This window comes from Engraulis encrasicolus, chromosome 21 (assembly GCF_034702125.1).
Source record: "Engraulis encrasicolus isolate BLACKSEA-1 chromosome 21, IST_EnEncr_1.0, whole genome shotgun sequence".
NCBI lineage: Eukaryota > Metazoa > Chordata > Actinopteri > Clupeiformes > Engraulidae > Engraulis > Engraulis encrasicolus.
In genome coordinates this window covers 13,563,618-13,582,189 of record NC_085877.1, presented here as the reverse complement: position 1 = coordinate 13,582,189, position 18,572 = coordinate 13,563,618, and the positions used below count along the sequence as shown (strand labels likewise).

The 18,572-nt window shown below is 45.8% G+C and overlaps 1 protein-coding gene across 1 annotated transcript in view; it reads right to left on the bottom strand.

Moving 5' to 3' along the window:
* The window catches only part of si:dkey-19b23.10 (uncharacterized), a 40,921-nt gene that overhangs the window by 763 nt on the left and 21,586 nt on the right, over window positions 1–18,572 (bottom strand). The window contains exons 11-12 of the mRNA XM_063187659.1: window positions 3,125–3,225; window positions 245–440 (exon numbers count right to left, since the gene is read on the bottom strand). Coding sequence (XP_063043729.1) covers window positions 245–440; window positions 3,125–3,225 — 297 coding nt within the window. The remainder of the gene's footprint in view (window positions 1–244; window positions 441–3,124; window positions 3,226–18,572) is intronic.

Genomic DNA, 18,572 nt, shown 5'->3' with positions numbered 1-18,572 from the left:
AACACATATCATTGATGATTCGTGCTCGCGCATCAATGTGTCCAGGTTTTATACCACTGAAATGTGGCAATAATTATATGTACATAGTTCTCTTCAATATTGACAGTTTTTTTCTACACTTCCCCTTACCCTTAATATATATACGGTATATATATATATATATATATATATATATATATATATATATATATATATATATATATATATATATATATATAAATCATATTTAAAAAGGGAGTTGGACCTGGATGTGGTGATCCGCCTGTTGGGGAACCTGAGTCAGATGGGACAGGTGGAGGCTCCGGCTCTGATTCTGATTTTGGCTGCTGTTGATCTCCGCCCAGTTCGGATCATGCTGCTGCTGTTGCTGCTGCTGCTGCTGCTGCTGCTGGCGGTGGATCTTCATGTGAGCGTTCCTGCTTTTTATCTTGTAAAACATTCTGAGAGGTAAAAAGACAACAATTTTAATAATAAAAACCACAATGATAATAGCTGTGTATACAACATCAGTGAGGCAGCCTCATTGAGGGCAATTAAATACATGGAGTAGTCTGGTGTCAAGCGGAATATTGTCAGTATTGGGTTTGAAAACACGTTCCGGAATATTCTGTTTATATGTGTAGTGGAGCAGAATATTCCCTTAATGCTGCCACATTATGAATGAATTACATGAATTAACATGACTCGACGTACGCAAACAGAATATGTAAAATGTGGAATATCCCTGTAACTGCAGTCAGTAAAGTTTAAAATCTTAGGGTAATATCTGGGTAATTGTAAGAAGGTGTGTAATGGATCTTGGGAGGTTTTTTGCTTGAAGCCAAATCCCCAAAATAATGGCTTCAGGCTATTTTTGCTGGTCATAAGTATTCAATTAAAGCTTTGTTTTATTCATCCTGTATGTATTTTAAAGTTGAAAGAAGGTGTAGTCACATGAAAATGGCACAAAGCTGTGTTTTTATTCAAATAAATATCTGAACACTACCTAAGTGAAACTATAAGAGCAACATCAGTACAACACCTGTCTATAATCTCAATGGTTTAAGACATGCAAAATATGCGAATTAAAGATAATCTCTGTGTCACTGCTAAATCTTACTTTTTCGCACCATTCCTAAATCTTACTTTCAATATCTTGATAATGACGTATATGACTTAAAGACCATCTGTGCGATTTAGTGTTGAAACTTACTTTCCAAACTGCTTGCAAGGTAAGCTTTGTCATCACAAACACAAACACATACATACAGTTTTTCTTGATTGCTTTGACACAGTTGTCACACCAAAAAGCACATTTTCATACCAGTTCACGCAATGGGCTAACCAGTTAAACCGATTCTCCAAACACAACATCTTGTTGTGTAAAAGGCTGTTACGTTTCAAAAACATTTAGCATTTGCAATAAAAGCAAACTCTGTCTTCTGTCCAATACACACTGCATAGCAGTGTATGAACACTCCTAGTCAGTCATTACACAATGGTCGTAAAAATCCAAAACATGGCTATCATGTTGACACAATTTGCCGTTATTTAACACTGTTATCAATTACATAACATACAAGCCAGTTCCATTGTTGTTTCTTTTACTTAGCCACTGACTCTGCTTGATCAGGATCTAGGAGGAGAGAGGAGAGATAGCATGCCCAGTAAATGCTTTGCATAAAGATTGGAGTTGTGTGTCTTTTCATATGTAAAATTGTCAGTAGGCTAGGTAGTGGGTCCGTGTAACAATAATGTCTTATTGCAAAAAACTGGATTGAGAATCAGAATGCTTTGATGTAATTTTTGTTTGTTTGTTTGTTTTCCTTTGTTTTTTTTGTTTTTTTTTACTGTAATCAAAAATGTTCTAATGGCTGATAACGGTATTACAGAAAATATGTGTAAAGTAAAATATGATGTTGCAGTACGAGAATGCACTAACAGTAAATTTGCAAAAGAACTCCATGCCAAGAACAAACAAGAAGACTCTGTGTATGATGACTGATTGCTAAATTAAGATTTTTGAGAAGGAGTGTCAAATAGGTGCTCTGTTGTGTTCACACAACTGATGGTAATTTCTAAAAGTCAGGAGTAGATTTTTCTGTATGGTTATCAGAGCTTAAACAATGAAGTGTGCACTACTTAAATGGCACATGCGTTAACTGTTTAGCAAAAACTGTGTTATATGAATGGGAAATATGTCAAGTCAACAAGAATGTGTTAACACATATGCACAACGTGTCTTTTGCTTTGTTGAAATAGTGATCATGACGACTTTGTGTGAGTCAGTTTAAAAAATCGTGTTAAAGCGATCAAGAAAAACTGTAATGCATACATTCTAATGGGGAACTAGTTTTGGGCCCCCTGTCTCCCTGAGTCCAAGGAGACATCATCATCAAAATCATCTGCATCTCTGTGGTTTTAACTTACTTTCCACGCTAACACATCTGACCATTAACAGGCTACATTGCCCGCGGGGACCCAGGTTCGACTCTGGCCTGCCTGGGTCATTTCCCTGGGTCTAATCCATCTCTCCCTCTTACTATAAGAACATACCGCGGCCGGGAAAAGACCAAAAAAAGTGCAGAATCCCATCTGGACTGCACAAATCAGGGAGGACAATAGCGGCAAGACATTCGACCGTTAACGTTCGTGTTTACGAAACGTAGACATTCCATTGGCTGCCACCTGCTGTCACCGAACCACATCATAGCTCATTACATATTTCTCACGCGAGTTCGCCCTTGATGCTAGAACCGCTTTTGCAGCTTTCAATGCTTCTTCCGCTTGCTCTTCCGTACAAAGTCGATTACTTACCGCGCTTTCAATGTCTGCTGTCTGCTGCTACAGTTACTCACTCTACCATCTGCTCTCCACTATCTCATCTGAATAAAGGTCCAAAAGGGCCCCCAAGAGCCCTGCCGTGGCCCAACGGTAGAGCACGGAGTTACTACATTGAATTAAACCCGGGTTCAATTCCTGTCCGGGTCATTTACCGATCCTTCCCCGTCCCTCTCCCCCCACTCATTTCCAGTCACAACCTTCACTGTCCTGTCTCATATCCCCAAAAAATAAAGGCTTGAAAAGCCCCTCAAAATACTTTAAAAGGGCCCCCAACAAGTATATACATTTCTTTTAAACTTACTTTCCACACTGTTTGCAGGGGAAGCTGGTGGCCAGGGCTGGGGCTCTGATCAGGCCGTCACCGCCTGCTGATCCTGTCAGCGCCTTTGAAGCCAGGGAGACCTGTAGTGGAGAGGAGAGAGAAGAAGATGCTCTTGAAAACGCCACACACACGCACGCACACACACACACACACACACACACACACACACACACACACACACGCGCGCAAACACAAACGCGTACATGCAAACACACAGACACACACACACGCACGCACACACGCCCACACGCCCACATATATGCACGCATGCACGCACATACGCACACACACACACACGAACACGCACACACATGCACGCACACACACACACAGTCCCCAGTTTCTTTCAGAAGGTAAAATGCAATGCATGAATGCACTGGCACACACAGACGCACACACAGGGATATGGATCCACACACACACTCATAGTGGCATGGACATACACATACACGTAGACGGCAACAGGGGGTGGAAAGGGGTCAGTTGTCCCGGGCCCAGGAAGCCGGGGACACCGAATTGGGAGTTCATTACATTTTGTGTATTGAGAGGGGTCCCTTTCAAATGATTTTATCCAGGTCCCGGTTAACGCTGTCAGCGGCCTTGCACACATATACTGTATATATGCACACACACTGTTCTCTCTCTCTCTCTCTCTCTCTCTCTCTCTCTCTCTCTCTCTCTCTCTTACACACACACACACACACACACACACACACACACACACACACACACACACACACACACACACACACACACACACACACACACGCACGTTATATGAATTGCGCTTCTAACATAAACTCAAACTGTTCAATCCTGTTTGACAGTTACTTTGAAGTCCTGAGCTGAACTCTGTGGCAAAAGGAGGACACACACACATACATATTTTATAGAACTCTGGACAAAGTTTTCTACCAACAACTAAGACTCTTCTAGAAATATAAAGAATAGAGTTCTTCAGCGTTGACGTCAACTTGTATGCGGCGTTTGGACTTCCGGTTCTATGGCGATTTTTTTACATTGCAACACGCCATAGAGATTCAGGTTTGGCAAAAATATAAGTTGCACGCCAACAACGAACATTAGCGTGTCCCCGCATCCCTTTCACATTAGTGGAACGGATCGTATCATTATGTTGGTGTATTCACATGTTAAATCATGACGATTTTAATTCAATATTGCTAACCCCTTTCTGATCATTAAAACTTCCGAACTACATACTTTCCTTTGGTTGCCATGGGTACAACCCTCCGCACGTACATGCCGGCGCCGCTTCTGTAGTCGCCAAAAGTTTCCGGGTTTAGCATATGGACGCAACATCGTATTTATGTCGAAGTTTGACACAAAATGATCAACCATGTCATACCTACAGCCTATTTTTAACACCCTCGACAGTTTGCGGGGGTTCGCTAAGCGCGTGCTTGCACTCGGAGCTTATTTGAAACTGGCCCCTATTCATTCCCAATGGAGGCCGGAAGCCGATACGAACCAGGAAGTCCTTAAATGCTAACATGAAAGACTACAATCTACTACATGCTTCCGCGTTACTGAAGAACTCTATAGGCCCTACCCTGGCTCTAACGGTAGGGCACTGGGCTGCTTTGCCGGTGACCCGGGTTCAATTCTGGCCCGGGTCCTTTGCCGACCCTTCCCCGTCTCTGTCTCCCCAATCATTTCCTGTCCTTCTCTCGACTGTCCTCTCAGATACTGTATATATATACACCGCATTCCACATTATTATGCAAATGACATTTTTCGCTGTTTCCCCAAATAATCAATACAAATGACAGTCGTTATCATTTTCAAGTCATCAGCCATTAGAGTACAATTTAAAAGTTTTTGAATGAACCTTCCAATGATAACGGTATTTTTTTAAATAATAAAAAACTTTAAATGCTCTGTTCCACATTATTACGCAAAATAGTTTTGTAGTGTTGTAATCCAAATTTCTTTCTTTTTTTCCCATTTACCTCAAAACAGTTGGAATTTGGTACCTTCTAAATTACATTTCAATGTTCAATACTTGGTGATAAGCTCTTTGTCTTAGTAACTGGAATGCTGCGATTAACATTGAAGTCAATGGTAGGGCATTGCATGGGAGTTATGGAAGCCCAGATATCCGTGATGCTTTGCTCTCAGCTGTTTTTGTTTGTTTGGTATGGTGACCCACACTTCACTCTTCAATAGTGCTTTTGAGGTGATGACATTCTAACGCACCAGACATAAAACCCCATTGAAAATGAATGGGATGCTATGTCTGGTGAGTTAGAATGTCATCACCTCCAAAGCACCTACACGTGGCATGGAAATCTACGGGTATATTGAAGAGTGAAGTGTGGGTCACCAGACCAAACAAACAAAAACAGCTGAGAGCAAAGCATCAAGGATATCTAGGCTTCCATAACTCCCATGCAATGCACCTGCAATTGACTTCAATGTTAAACGCAGCATTCCAGTTACAGCTTATGACCAAGTTTTGAACATCGAAATGTAATTTAGAAGGTACCAAATGCCAACTGTTTTGATGTAAATGGGAAAAAAAGAAAGAAATTTGTATTACAACACTACAAAACTGTTTTGCGTAATAATTTGGAACAGAGCAAAAGTTTTTTGTTATTTAAAAAAATACCGTTATCATTGGAAGGTTCATTCAAAAACTTTTGAATTGTACTCTAATGGCCGATTACTTGAAAATTATGACGACTGTCATTTCTATTGATTATTTAGGAAAACGGCAAAAAATGTCATTTGCGTAATAATGTGAAATGCGGTGTATATATATATATATATATATATATATATATATATATATATATATATATATATATATATATATATATATATTTAAAAAACAAACAAAAGAAATGGCATCACTTTTTGAAGTTTATATTCTCCTGGGGCAGTTGACAGTAAGAAACTAAAGTAAGTCACTAAAGTAAGGGAACGCAGGATGCTTCCATAGGCCTATGTGAATGCATTGTCCAATGCTCTCCAACATTATGAAACAGGCCTGAAGCCTAAGTCCTGCTGAAGACCTCATTGCATTGAAACATTGTCTTTTTTTTCTAACTAAAAAGAAGGACATTTTTTACTGGATCACATTTAACCTCATGCATAACATATCCAGTATGTAGGACCAAGTCATAGTGCAGTTAACTTAGAGGTGACAGAGTAGTTACAGCACATCTATGAAAGAAGAGACCGTCTGACTGGGAACCATATAACAGAGTCACCACGGTGTGCTATGTGAGGTGCTGGAATCAAGTCTATATGAGCTACCCGTTGAGCTGAGCTGAGCTCCAAAGCCATTTCTACTGTGTGCTCTACAGCAGGGGTGTCAAACTCAAATTCACACAGTAGGTCAAAATCTAAATCTGGGACGAAGTTGCGGACCAAACTCAATATTGATGATGAATGAAAAATTGGCTACAATTGCGCAAGCACGCACTTAATACATAGAGGCAAATTTAACAAGCACTCATTCCCATCATATTCGTATATATACGTATATGCAGGGCTCTAAATTAACTTTTTCCACCACCAGCCAATTTGGCTAGTAGACATTTTTTCTTACCAGCCAAACAGAAGGTCAACTAGCCTTTTTTTTATCTCGCCAAAATAAACTAGGCTATGTGTTAGGCTATTTAAAAAAAAAAAAAAAATCATGGTTATTTTATTCAACTATTTCCAAAACACATAAACACTATAGGCCTACATAATTAACATAATAAGCATATTATATACACTTTTTATTTATTTTTTTAACTTCTGCTTTATATTTACCTCTGAAAACAGTGAATCACATCACTCAAGCCACACAACAGACCTTTAACATAGCCTACAACCAAACACACAGCCAAACACTACAAAACCTCACATCTGTACACTCCAAGGAAGGAGAAGAAATGAGAGGAAAAGAAGAGGAGAGAGGAGGAAAGGAGATATCAACACTATCAACTGTTATAGACACCTTCATTTACTCCAGGAGCTCTTCTCTACCATGCGCAATAAAATGACAAGAAGCACGCTATGTTTAACTATCACGGAAATGTCGCCGTTGGCAGTTTTTTGGTTATTGATTTTTTTTTCACATAGCCTACTTGCACGGTTATGCAAGGTCTGCTCTTCTTTCCGATGGAGTGGGCTTTCCAACTTAAGTTGCGCCAGTTGCATTTCAGAAGACAACTGACAGCTACGCGCACACTACTCTGACAGATAGTTATCATCCTCTGCCCTTGTCGCAATTTCTTTCCACAACCACTCCTTTTTAAAAACGTCACTACTATTACTGTTATTATTACTAGTAGGCCTATTCGCCAACACAGAATCTTGCTCTAACCACCACCACAAAACATACAAAACAGAAGTAGGCATAAATCCGCGTCATGTTATTAAAACTCTTCGGTCAGGTCCTCGCAGCTTAAAAAGGCAGCCTGTTAGAGAAAGGTTCTGTGTCGGTGAGTGCTAATAGTAACAGTAGGCCTAATAGTGATGTTAAAAGTGGTGGAGCGAAAGCGACAGAAGCAGAGGAGGAGAGTTGCCTGTCAAAATAATGCGAGCGTAGCCGACAGTAGGCTGTTCGTCTGAAATGTTTTCTGTCGTGGCGCGCGCAACAGCAGCATAAGCCGCTGCCAGAGCTGCTTTGGAAAGCCCACGGTGGGATGCTACGTCATGACGGTAGTGTTTATGGGTAATGTAGGAAATCTCGCCGTATCGTTGCCATTCAAGCAGCGGTTTACCGTTCATAATTTACTGTACTCGGGCGCTACTAGCCAAATTGGCGGGTAGGTAATTTTTTCTACTAGCCAAAATGAATTCTCACCCGTGTTTGGCGTGTTGGCGTGTGTTAATTTAGAGCCCTGTATATATATATATGAGTGAGGGTGATATATTACCCTACAATGTCCTGGGCCCACTCAAATTTTGTGTTCAAGTCATTTTACTATATATTAATGGAGTATGTGGGTCAACTTTAATATATGGCACTCTAGAATGTTGCAAGAGCTCCCATTCACTTTCAATGGGCGGACCCAACGTTCGGTGGTCACTACTTTTCTGTAATGCCCACCTAATAATACCCGCTGCCAATGGCAACGAGTTTGGTCACTTCAGAGATCACTCCGCAAGTAGATCGGTCATATCTTCACTGATATGTCTTGCCTTCTGATTTTTAGTAGAGGTGCTTAACTCGAATCTTTGAGGCGTCCGGGTTGATTGGATCATTCCAAGGAGGGTATCCGGATTAGACGGATCAATCGGATCACTTATTTAAAATAAATAAAAATAAATAAAAATAAATAATAATAATGTATTTTTTAAAACGTTTCTGCCGTTAAGTGGCTATGCGCCTCGCCTTTGTTGTCCCATTTATCAATTCACATCGATAAATCAAAGAGTAAGACAGTTTGATCAACAAAACTCATAGTTCCTAAACTCATGCTGCGATCCGACCCTGGGTCTCCTCACTAAACATGCGACCACGACTCGAAGAGCCTTTGGCAGCAGTGAAACGGCATGTTCCTGATTTTGCAATAAATAATGTGTGTGTTTGTATTGTATTTAAGAAGACTAAAAGTCAAATATTTGGGTGCAGAAGTCTAGTTGAGCAGGGAGGATAGACAGGAGGCGAGCAGCAGATGACTACTCGCTTCCGCTGCCGAGTTGCCTTGCGACTCGCACACTCATGGCAAAAACGAAACGTAAGCGATTGATCCGATCCGTAGGGGATTCGCTGCTACCAACAACTCAGTCAGGATTCCTATCACCGAGTCGCCGAGGGCGCCGCTGCTGACTCAGACGAGGGGAGTGACAGCAGTGGCTTTAAAGTCTGTACGCTGTAACGCAGTGGGTGATAGTAGAGTCACTAGCCTACAGACTGAGATGTAAAAGCGTTGGCAGAGCACTGTTAACATTTAGAAATGTAGGCTAGACCTCAACAGAGTCAGAAGCACACACATAGGGAGTGGGGATCCGCGACTCAATTGGCCACAACAGGCAGGACGGATCAAAAGGGCTCGATGAATGACGAGGCAGGAGTTGGTTCCGTTTTACTCAGTGAGTGTTCGTGACTGAACAGCAAACTGAGATATTAGAGAATGGCTGTTGTAGTCAACTAAAGAGGATATATTCCGGTTTCACAATTTCTCGCGCTGTAACTGCCATTTTGTTGACATATTAATGAAATGCCGTCTGACCCGCCTTTGGCGGATCAATGCATGACAGCCATCCGGTCTGTCCGGAGGAGGTCTTGATCCGGTTGTCCAAACGGATCATCCGGGTTTTAATCAGCGCTAATTTTGGGTAGCAGTATGACAGCAGTGCGATTAACGCACGCTGCTGGTGGCCCAATCATGCTCCGGTAACCAACCACTTCTCAAACGTCTCAAGACGAAGTGCAACAACACTAGAAGTCTCATTCAGCGCTTAATTTTAAGTTATGTCATCCTCACAAAGTTACAGTAATAGCCTAATAACAAAAAAGGCAGAGTGGTAGGGGAGACCGGGGCTGGTTCGATCAATTTTCATTCTCATTTATTTTTCTCTGCCTTTACAAAGCTTTACAGCTGTCAAATGGTGATGGACTGAAAGAGTCATGTCTCCTCTATAAGATACATGCATATAATGTCAACAAACGATCCCTTGTTTCGAGTAATAAGCAATGTAATTGTCACTGAGAAATTGACCGTGCCGGGGCAGGTTCGATCAGTAGTCGGGGCTGGTTTGATCACAGGCATAACTAAATTATAATGTGAAATAGCAAGCAGATAGCTTGATAAATTAATAAAGGCATGTCTTTTTAATGTCGTTCCGTTTACGAAACGAAAGTTCGGGAGAAGCGTAATGAAATTTGACAGGTCTAAATTAACACCTGCTCTGTATTTCCTGCTCGTCTGTCATTTGTCCAGTTCCTTGCGCGCCAGTACAGGCACGCCTACCTATCCACCTGAACCTCATCCCCTTCAATTATCAACGCTGTATTTATTCCCCACTCACCTGCTCCTAGTCAGAAACTCGCTTTCTCGCTCGCATTGCCGCCTGCCGATCGCCGCTCTTGCAAGCCTCTCTCTCTTTCGTCGAAAGAATGGACACCAATGCCGCCGCAGATTCGGACATCCAGGCCTCCGGATCCGAGTTTGAAGACTCTGCCCTCTCCTCCCAGCTCGAATCCCCCGCTCGGAGGGTGCGTAGCCGTCTCCAGCGCCTGGCTCACTCCTCTCCCGCCGCCTCGGCGCCAGCGCCAACCCGGCCATTCTCCGGATCCCTGCCTCCGCCCTCGATCCACTCGAGCGCCCAGGGTCGCGCCTGGCCGTGGAGGCCGTTCGCCTACGTCCGACCGCCGAGGCCGCCGGCCCCACGGTTCCAACCGGTCTCCCACTTGCCATCTCCATGGAAGACTTTCATACCCCAGACCTCGCGCATTTCTGCTGGCGCAGACGTTGCCCGAGCTCTCGGTCGGTGCCCTGTGCGGTTCTCCCTCTCGCCTTCTCAGCGGGAGCCGACGTCTCTTCACAACCTCCGCCTCTCCGGTTCTCCACCTGTTTGAGCGGGCCCGACGCCGGTTTCTGCTCCATGCAGCAAGCCCGTTTCGGTGCCTCCCCCGTCGCCCGCCTCCATCGCTTGAAGGCCGCCAGTGTTCCACGCTGGATCGTGGACCTTCTCCACGCAAGGAGGACGCCACACTTCTCTCTCGATTCCTGCCGCCTTGTTCTGACGCGCCCTCTGGCCAGGCCGCCTCACCAACGTCAACGATGTTCCACTTCTCTCTTGCTGGATGGATATCCCCTCTGCCCGAGATATCGCCTACTGTCAATGCTTAAATCGCCGACGTGCGCCGCTTTTCCCCAAGATGCGCTGTCTACTCCTTTGTCTCGTCGGCCTTCGCTCTGAAGTTTACGTTGGAAGCATAACTTTCCCTGCGCCGCCAGCCCCTTTATCTCTGAGCCATTAGGCTACTTTCACTTGGAATTGGAACCAGGCGTTTCTCGTGCTTCTCTGCTCGCTCACGCACAATTTGCTGTTGTCTCAATGACTGTCTCTTAGTCACCTGCGTATCATTCAACCGTCATGGCGACTGGTCGTCTTCGCCTGTCATCACACGCGTGCATGTTTCTCCTTTGGTTCAGGAGCTGAATTCGGGTGGAGCTACTCGTCTCCCAATCACCTCCATAGTGTATTAGCCAGCTCACAACTTGTTTCCTGAGCATGCTACTTGTTTATTCAGCACCCGGTGCTTCACCTATATTGGTTCCTCACCGCACGCGGTTTCCTCTCCGGCCAACCCTGTCTCACGCCATTCGTAGTGCCGTCACGGAAACGATCTATAAATTCGTGATGGAGCACCTTGCTACTGAGGCATGCTATGCTAATTTTATTTGGCATGCTTTGTTAAGGTTTTGGCCCGCTAGTTACTTATGCCCTCTTTGCTATTTCTTTATTTGCACTTATTCGTTATTATTTTCTACATTTTGTGGCCTTACGCCATTTCCGTGGTCTGACTCCACTTAATTTTCATCGTCTCCCTCATCTGCAGATTAGCACCATGCTAACAACCCAAGAGGGTTTTAACTTTATTCGTCAGCTGATCGCACCATGCCGATGACAGTGAGCAGGTTTTTGTCCTGCTTCTTATATCTGCTCCCCCACTCCCCGCGGTTGCCCGTTGCACTGCCTTGTGGTCTTACGCCGCCAAAGCCGTCCGTCAGCTGCTAGGAAGGTAACCCTCTTCGCTGCCACTGCTGTTCCACTCCTCAGAGGCCGTGTCGGATTTGCTCTGGTCTCCCTGCCTCCGGGAGCCTCTTCGCTGGCCGCACCCCCCTCCCGCTCATTGCACGAGGCGGGCCTCTGCCTCCCACTTCCACGGCAGCGCTCGATGTGCCTATACCTCGGGCGCCTTTCCTTGCTCTCCATCTGTCCGCTGGCTCCTCCCCTCACGGCCGCAGAGTCGACGCCTCCTCTCCCTCTCCCTGGCTTAAGCCGTTTGCTCCCGCGGCAACGGCTGCCACGCCAGCGAGCAGCATTGCCACTCGCCAGCATTCTCAGCCGAACGCTCCGCCTCGTCCGTACCCGGACCCAATGCTCTTCTAGTGATGCCTTGGATCTCCCTGCACGATGAGGTTTCCTGATCTTCTGTCCCTCCACCTGCAACGTTTGCCGCACCTCTGACCATGGATCCACCGATTGACCATGGTCCGACTACCGGCGCCGCCATCCCCTTTATTGGATCTTCCAGTCCGCCGCTGCTAGCTCCAGCGCTCTGCATGCCGCAGGCAGCTGCAAACCTGCCGCCGCTACCCCCTCAGTCGCCGCTGCTACTCTCTTTGCCACTTGATTCTCCTCTGCGGGATAGACTGCCTCGGTAGCCTGCTCCGCATTGATGGCGACGGTTGCTGGCTCACTCCTCTCCTGCCGCCTTGGCTTTGCTGACTCAGCCCCTGACACTGGCATCTCTGCCGAGGCGCCAGCACCAACCCGGCCACTCTCCGGATCCCAGCCGCCGCCCTCGATCCACTCGAGCGCCCAGGGTTCCGCCAGGCCGTGAAAGCCGTTCGCCTAGGCCCGACCGCTGAGGCCGCCAGCCCCACGGTTCCAGCCGCTCCGACCGCCACCTTCGATCTCGCCGAGATTCCTCCCCGGCCCCCCTCCGTGGGTCCGTGCGCTCCCCCGCTCTGCGCGGTAGCCCCGCCAAGCGGTTCTACTGCTACCACTTGCTCTACAGGCCGCCGCCTGCTCTACATGCTCCGCTACCTATATACTACTGTTCGCTCTTCATGCCTCCGCTTTCGCTCCTGCTCTACGTGCCACCATCGGCCGCACCACTCTCACTGCCGCCGCCCTCTAACCCACTCGCAACTGCCACCTCTTTGCCGGCTACTGCTCTCTCCAGTCCACCCAATACCGCTGCCCCCTTTCAACCTGCAGCTGCATTTCTCTTGCCTACGTCTGCTGATATCTGCGTTGCCCTCCTCGGATGGCCTCTCGCTGCCCATGCATTTGTTACCTCTACTTGGGCCCAGACGGCGTCAGATACCGAAGTTAAGAATCAAGGCCGCCATCTTCGACATGGAGTGCAGCTTACGCACCACTCCTATCCCGATTCCTCCACTCGCTGCAGCCCATGCTCATGGTCACCACCGTGGCATGACATTCGTGCCTGATGCTCCTTTCTGAGATGCGATTTCCATCAACTCGCCTGCCTCATTGCCTCCAGACTCGTGCCCCCGCATGACTCTGGACGCCGTAGCATTATGGACGCTACATTCCGGACAGTTGGGTGCCGCTTCAGGATACTTCATCCTAGTCGTGCCACTCCATTCCCTCTTTTCCACCCAAGATGTTTCCATCTTCATTACGCACGCCAACGCCATCAGGAAAGACGGTGCTCCACGATCAACGCATTTTCTTCCATGGGTTGCTTTTGGTCCGCCCTGCGACTCTTGCTGGAGTCTCCACATCACTCTCCCGTAAAGGGCCTGTTTACGGCAGAGATGATCTTCCCGACCGGCGGCACCTCTGACCCTGCGAGTCATTTTCACACCCGCACATTGCCCTTTTGCTTAAGGGCATGTGTAAGGCGGAACCGTCTGCCCCAGACAAACGGCTCCCCATCACGGCCGGGTTGCTCGCGGCCTGCCTGCGGCTGAGATGCGGCTTTCTGTCCCCTCACCTGGACTTCACTTTGGCCGCCATGTTCGTCCTAGCGTATTTGGGCTACTCAGGCGCAGCAAATTCACCTCTGGCAGTGCCTCATTTAACCCACTCGTCGATCCTCGAGTCTGCGACCTCCGCGTCATTGACGCCGACTCTATCCGATACATCGTCAAATTTAGCAAATCCGACCAGCTGGGTCAAAGCCACGCCGTTCTTATTTACAACGTGGCTTCCCATCTTCAGCCCTATCAGATCCTGTCCCGGTACATCGCTTATCCCGGAGCTGACAATCAGACTCTTGGCCGTTGGTCCTCGGATGCCTACCAGCTGTACATCCGTTATCATCCCTCCGAGCTGAGGAAGGCTCAGATGGCGATCTGCTCGTGAATTCGCTCGCCGGGTCCTGGCTTTGGTTGCCGTGTTTGGGGTGCTTGGTTCCTCTCTTTTCTATTTTTCGTCATTGGCTTTTTTGGGGTGTCCGCTCAGACCTCGTACATATTTCGCGGGCGCGGGTATTGTCCGAGCTCTCAGTTGGAGCCCCATACTCCCGAGCCCACGCACCGGATTTTATCTATATCAGGTTTCGGGCTCGGCAGTAATTTCGCACCATGGCCAGCGACCTTGCCCAACACGCTAATTTTTGCTATTTGCTTTTAACTCATGTTCCTCGAAGTGCAGTGGTCCAGCGACCCCCGTAAAGCACTTTTCGCGACTTCTCGAGTGCAGTGGTCCAGCGACCCCGTAAAGCACTTTTCTCGACTTCTCGAGTGCAGTGGTCCAGCGACCCCGTTAAGCACTTTCATGATCGCTTCGCCGCGCGGACGATCACGAGAAGCCCGTTCTCCAGCGAGAACGAAGATGTATGCATACATAGGCTACTGAATTCTAATTTCAGATAGCGCACTTATGAACCATGGGTTCTTATAAAGATCAGCTTGAATGCAAAGATAGAAATGTTTAATTGGCCAATGATTAAATAATCATAAAAATATCACTAAACTTGTTAAAACCCTAAGCTGTTGAACATATTACTGTCAAAAAAGGTCAAACAACATGTCACATTCAACATTTAACCTTATTTGGCTATTTTCAGTTCAATTCCATATTCCTTTCATGTTTCTGAAAAATTACATAGACCCCCATTGTAGTGCCATATAATGGAAGTCAATGGAATCCATTGATCGAACCTGCCCCGACATTAGTGATCGAACCTGCCCCGGACATTTGAGTCACAGATTTTTTCACAAAAGCTGTTACCCTGCTTGAATCAATCATCTGATGATCTCAAACTTTGTTTTGATTTATAGCTGAGTCCCTTAACAGTCAATCAAAATGTGTTTCATCTTTTTATCTTTAACTGTCACTTTTCTGGGATGTGTTGAGTGGAATGTGTAAAATCCACGGAATGACACCCCAAAACTGAAAAGTTGCTCTCACCTCAAGGGTTAATGACTTTGAGAACTCCAATGTAGGTTGACTTATTCTAGTCCAAATGGACATCATTTTGGTGTTGAAATTATCTCTCAGCACCTCTTAGTGTAGTGGCAATCAACAATGATCATACTTGCCCCTGATCGGACCAGCCCCGGTCTCCCCTAGCCCATCAGGATTCATCAGCAACATCTCATGCCCGAGTGTTGCCGTTCCAAGAAAGCAAACTGTCACTGTCCGCCGGCCGCTGTCGTGACCTATTTTATGAACACTATTTTTGTTTTTTATTATTTTTTTGTTTGTTTTTACAAGTGAGGAGTTTGTTGACAGTTTCCTTAAGGGTGTAGCCTGTAGGTTAGAAGTTGCCTCCTCCAGCCACAGTGCTCTGCCTGCTGTAGCAGGATCGATAATGATGGTCAAGGCGCACAGCAGTGCTTGGGTTGCTATGCTTTTTTTCTGGAATACTGTCGCTGATTAGATAGAAATATTCCTGTTATGAACCCGAGTTTAGTAGATATCGCGCAGTGAACGAGGCAGCCTGCAAACAGTTTGAAGCGCAGCGTGGCTGTAACAAGTTAGAAAGTAGCCAAACTCTGTTGCTTGGTAACCTTTTAAAATTATGAGCGTTCCACGAACTATCTTTCTTTGCGCACGCTATAAAATGGCAATAAACATGTTATTTTAAACTACTGGCTAACTATTTATGCTTTCTAATGTTGGTAAAAGCCGTATAATAAGCGGGATAATGTATTGTCCACACGTGACTATCGGAAAATATTTCCCTTCGAAGCGGAATAACACCCCTCCGCCTTCGGCGTCGGGGGGTGTTATTCGCCTCGTCGGGAAAATATTTTCCTATAGTCACGTGTGGACAATACATTATCCCTTACATAATAGACATCTGAAATGATCTTACGGGACAAATAAAATGACCCCACGGCGGGACAGATTTGGCCCCCGGGCCAGAGTTTGACATCCCTGTGTGACTCCCCTCTGGGTCAAGGTTAGGGTTTGGGCTATACAGTGTATTGGTAGCTCGCCTTAATGAAACAGTCCCATCGCGAAAGACAAGGTTAGAGGTCACATCAGTCTGTCAGCAATTTTTGATGTGGAGTTGTCAGTGCTACTGATCATCTGAGGTAATGTTCACAATTTTAATGCAGTATTCAACACTGGACTGAAGTACTATGACCTTTAAAAACAAGGAGAACACAGGACACTTCCAGAGGTAAATGTATTGCTCAATGTTGTAATAAATGCCTGATAGAAATTGGCTGGATCACATATAATGTTATACATATTTATCCATATGTGGCAAGTCGGACTGTAACCCAAAGGTGATATCCACTGCTGAGAAAGAGACAGTCTGACTGGGAAGCATATGCTGAGTCACCACACTGTGCTGTGCTGCTAATGCTAATGCTAGGCTCCTGCTGTCAGCTCTGCTTAGCGGTGACATCAGTCAGACAGTGATCTGTGATGTGGCCATAGCTGTGGCCGTGGTGGGTTAATGAGACCCCGCCTGTGGTAATGTTCATAATATTAATATCTCTAACACTGTACCGAGTGTAAAACTGCACTAGGCAGAGTAGAGGTGGTGGGTCCCCTGTCATCTCTGGTTAGAGGAGACATCAGTCAGACATTCATCTGTGATGTGGAGTTGTGGTCATGTGGTTTAATACAGGCTCTGTCTGTAGTGATTATCACAGCATAAATACAGTGTTATTACATTAATATTTCTGACACTGTACCTATTATAAATCTACGTACTGTGCTGTGATGTACTAGGCAGTGAGGAGGTGCTGATTTAATGTCATCTCTGGTTAGAGACATCAGTTAGACAGTAGTGATCTGTGATGTCGACTCATGATGATATTAATGTTATGAATAACAATAATATTACTAATAATATGTCTAACAATACACTGTGTATAAAACTGTTCTGGGCATTTCAAAGGTGCTGGTTCACTGTCAGCCCTGGTTAGCGGAGACATCAGTGAGACAGTTATGATCTTTGATGTCAAGTTGTGGTCGTGTGGGGTTAATACAGAGGTCTGTAGTAATTATCACAGCATGTATTACAGTATTTTCAACACTCGAGTAAGTATAATCATTTCTGTTCAATACACAAGGCATTTCCAGAGATTTTCCCATAGGACAACATTCGTCGAAGCCATTACAACGCACTACCTATGGGATAGATTTATGGTTAGCATTCCGATTTGGACTGTGTTCACAACCTACTGGTAGCTACCTGTATAATTGACAACTGTCCCTCGAAATTAAAACAATAGTACGGGTGCTATTGAGCTGAAAGAGGACGCAATTTGTCCCATGCTACCGTGAGGATCAACACTGTTCTGTTTCTGGGGGAGAACCCCCACACGACGCATTTGCTGTCTTACCCTGCGCGCAAATGAGGTGTCCTTTATTGTTTCCCTCACGTAGTTGACAAACATACTGGTGGCTAATGCCAATGAAAACAGTTCATCTCGACAGAACACGAGGCTTCTGTCAGCCCTGGTTAGCAGTGACATCAGTCAGGCGCTGGTGATCTGTGATGTAGGGTTGTGGTCGTGTGGGGTTAATACAGACTCTGCTGGTTCATTAGACTGCTCAGGGAAACAGCAGCTTTGCTCACAGGGGATCTGAACAAGCACGGCGACACAACCAGGGGACACATCTCTGCAAACCTCAGCTGCTCTGCTACTGCTGCAGTAGTCAGTCACGTCACGAGTTATGCTGTGATTGGGATTCTGCATATAGGCCTATGATTGTGTGTGTGTGTGTGTGTGTGTGTGTGTGTGTGTGTGTGTGTGTGTGTGTGTGTGTGTGTGTGTGTGTGTGTGTGTGTGTGTGTGTGTGTGTGTGTGTGTGTGTGTGCGCGCAAGTGGTTTGGTTGTGTGTTTGTGCGTGTGTGTGTGTTGTATCCTCACTTTGTTGATCACTATCGCTGTGTACAACACACTACGCTATCAGAACCTTCTATCTTGTGTGTGTGTGTGTCTGTTTGTCTGTGTATCAGGGCTTAACACTAACACACGCCAGGTAGCCAAATGCGGGTGAAAGTCGGCGTTGGCTAGTAGATACCGAAGGTTCACTAGCCATTCTGGCGGGTCCGTTACTATTCTGAATGATGAGGCACCGCATTTTGTAGTTTTTTTTCTTCGGACCGTCTCTGCTACAAAAGCAATACAATGCGATTTCGCGAGCCTACTATACCCATGAAGCACCTGTGTCACGTGTCACCTGTGTCTCACGCAAGCCAGGAATCTGATAGGCCTAGAGCTAGTCTTGCGAAGAGGAGTGACAGCGAGCTACCGGGACATCAGCGTGCGCTTCGAAATGT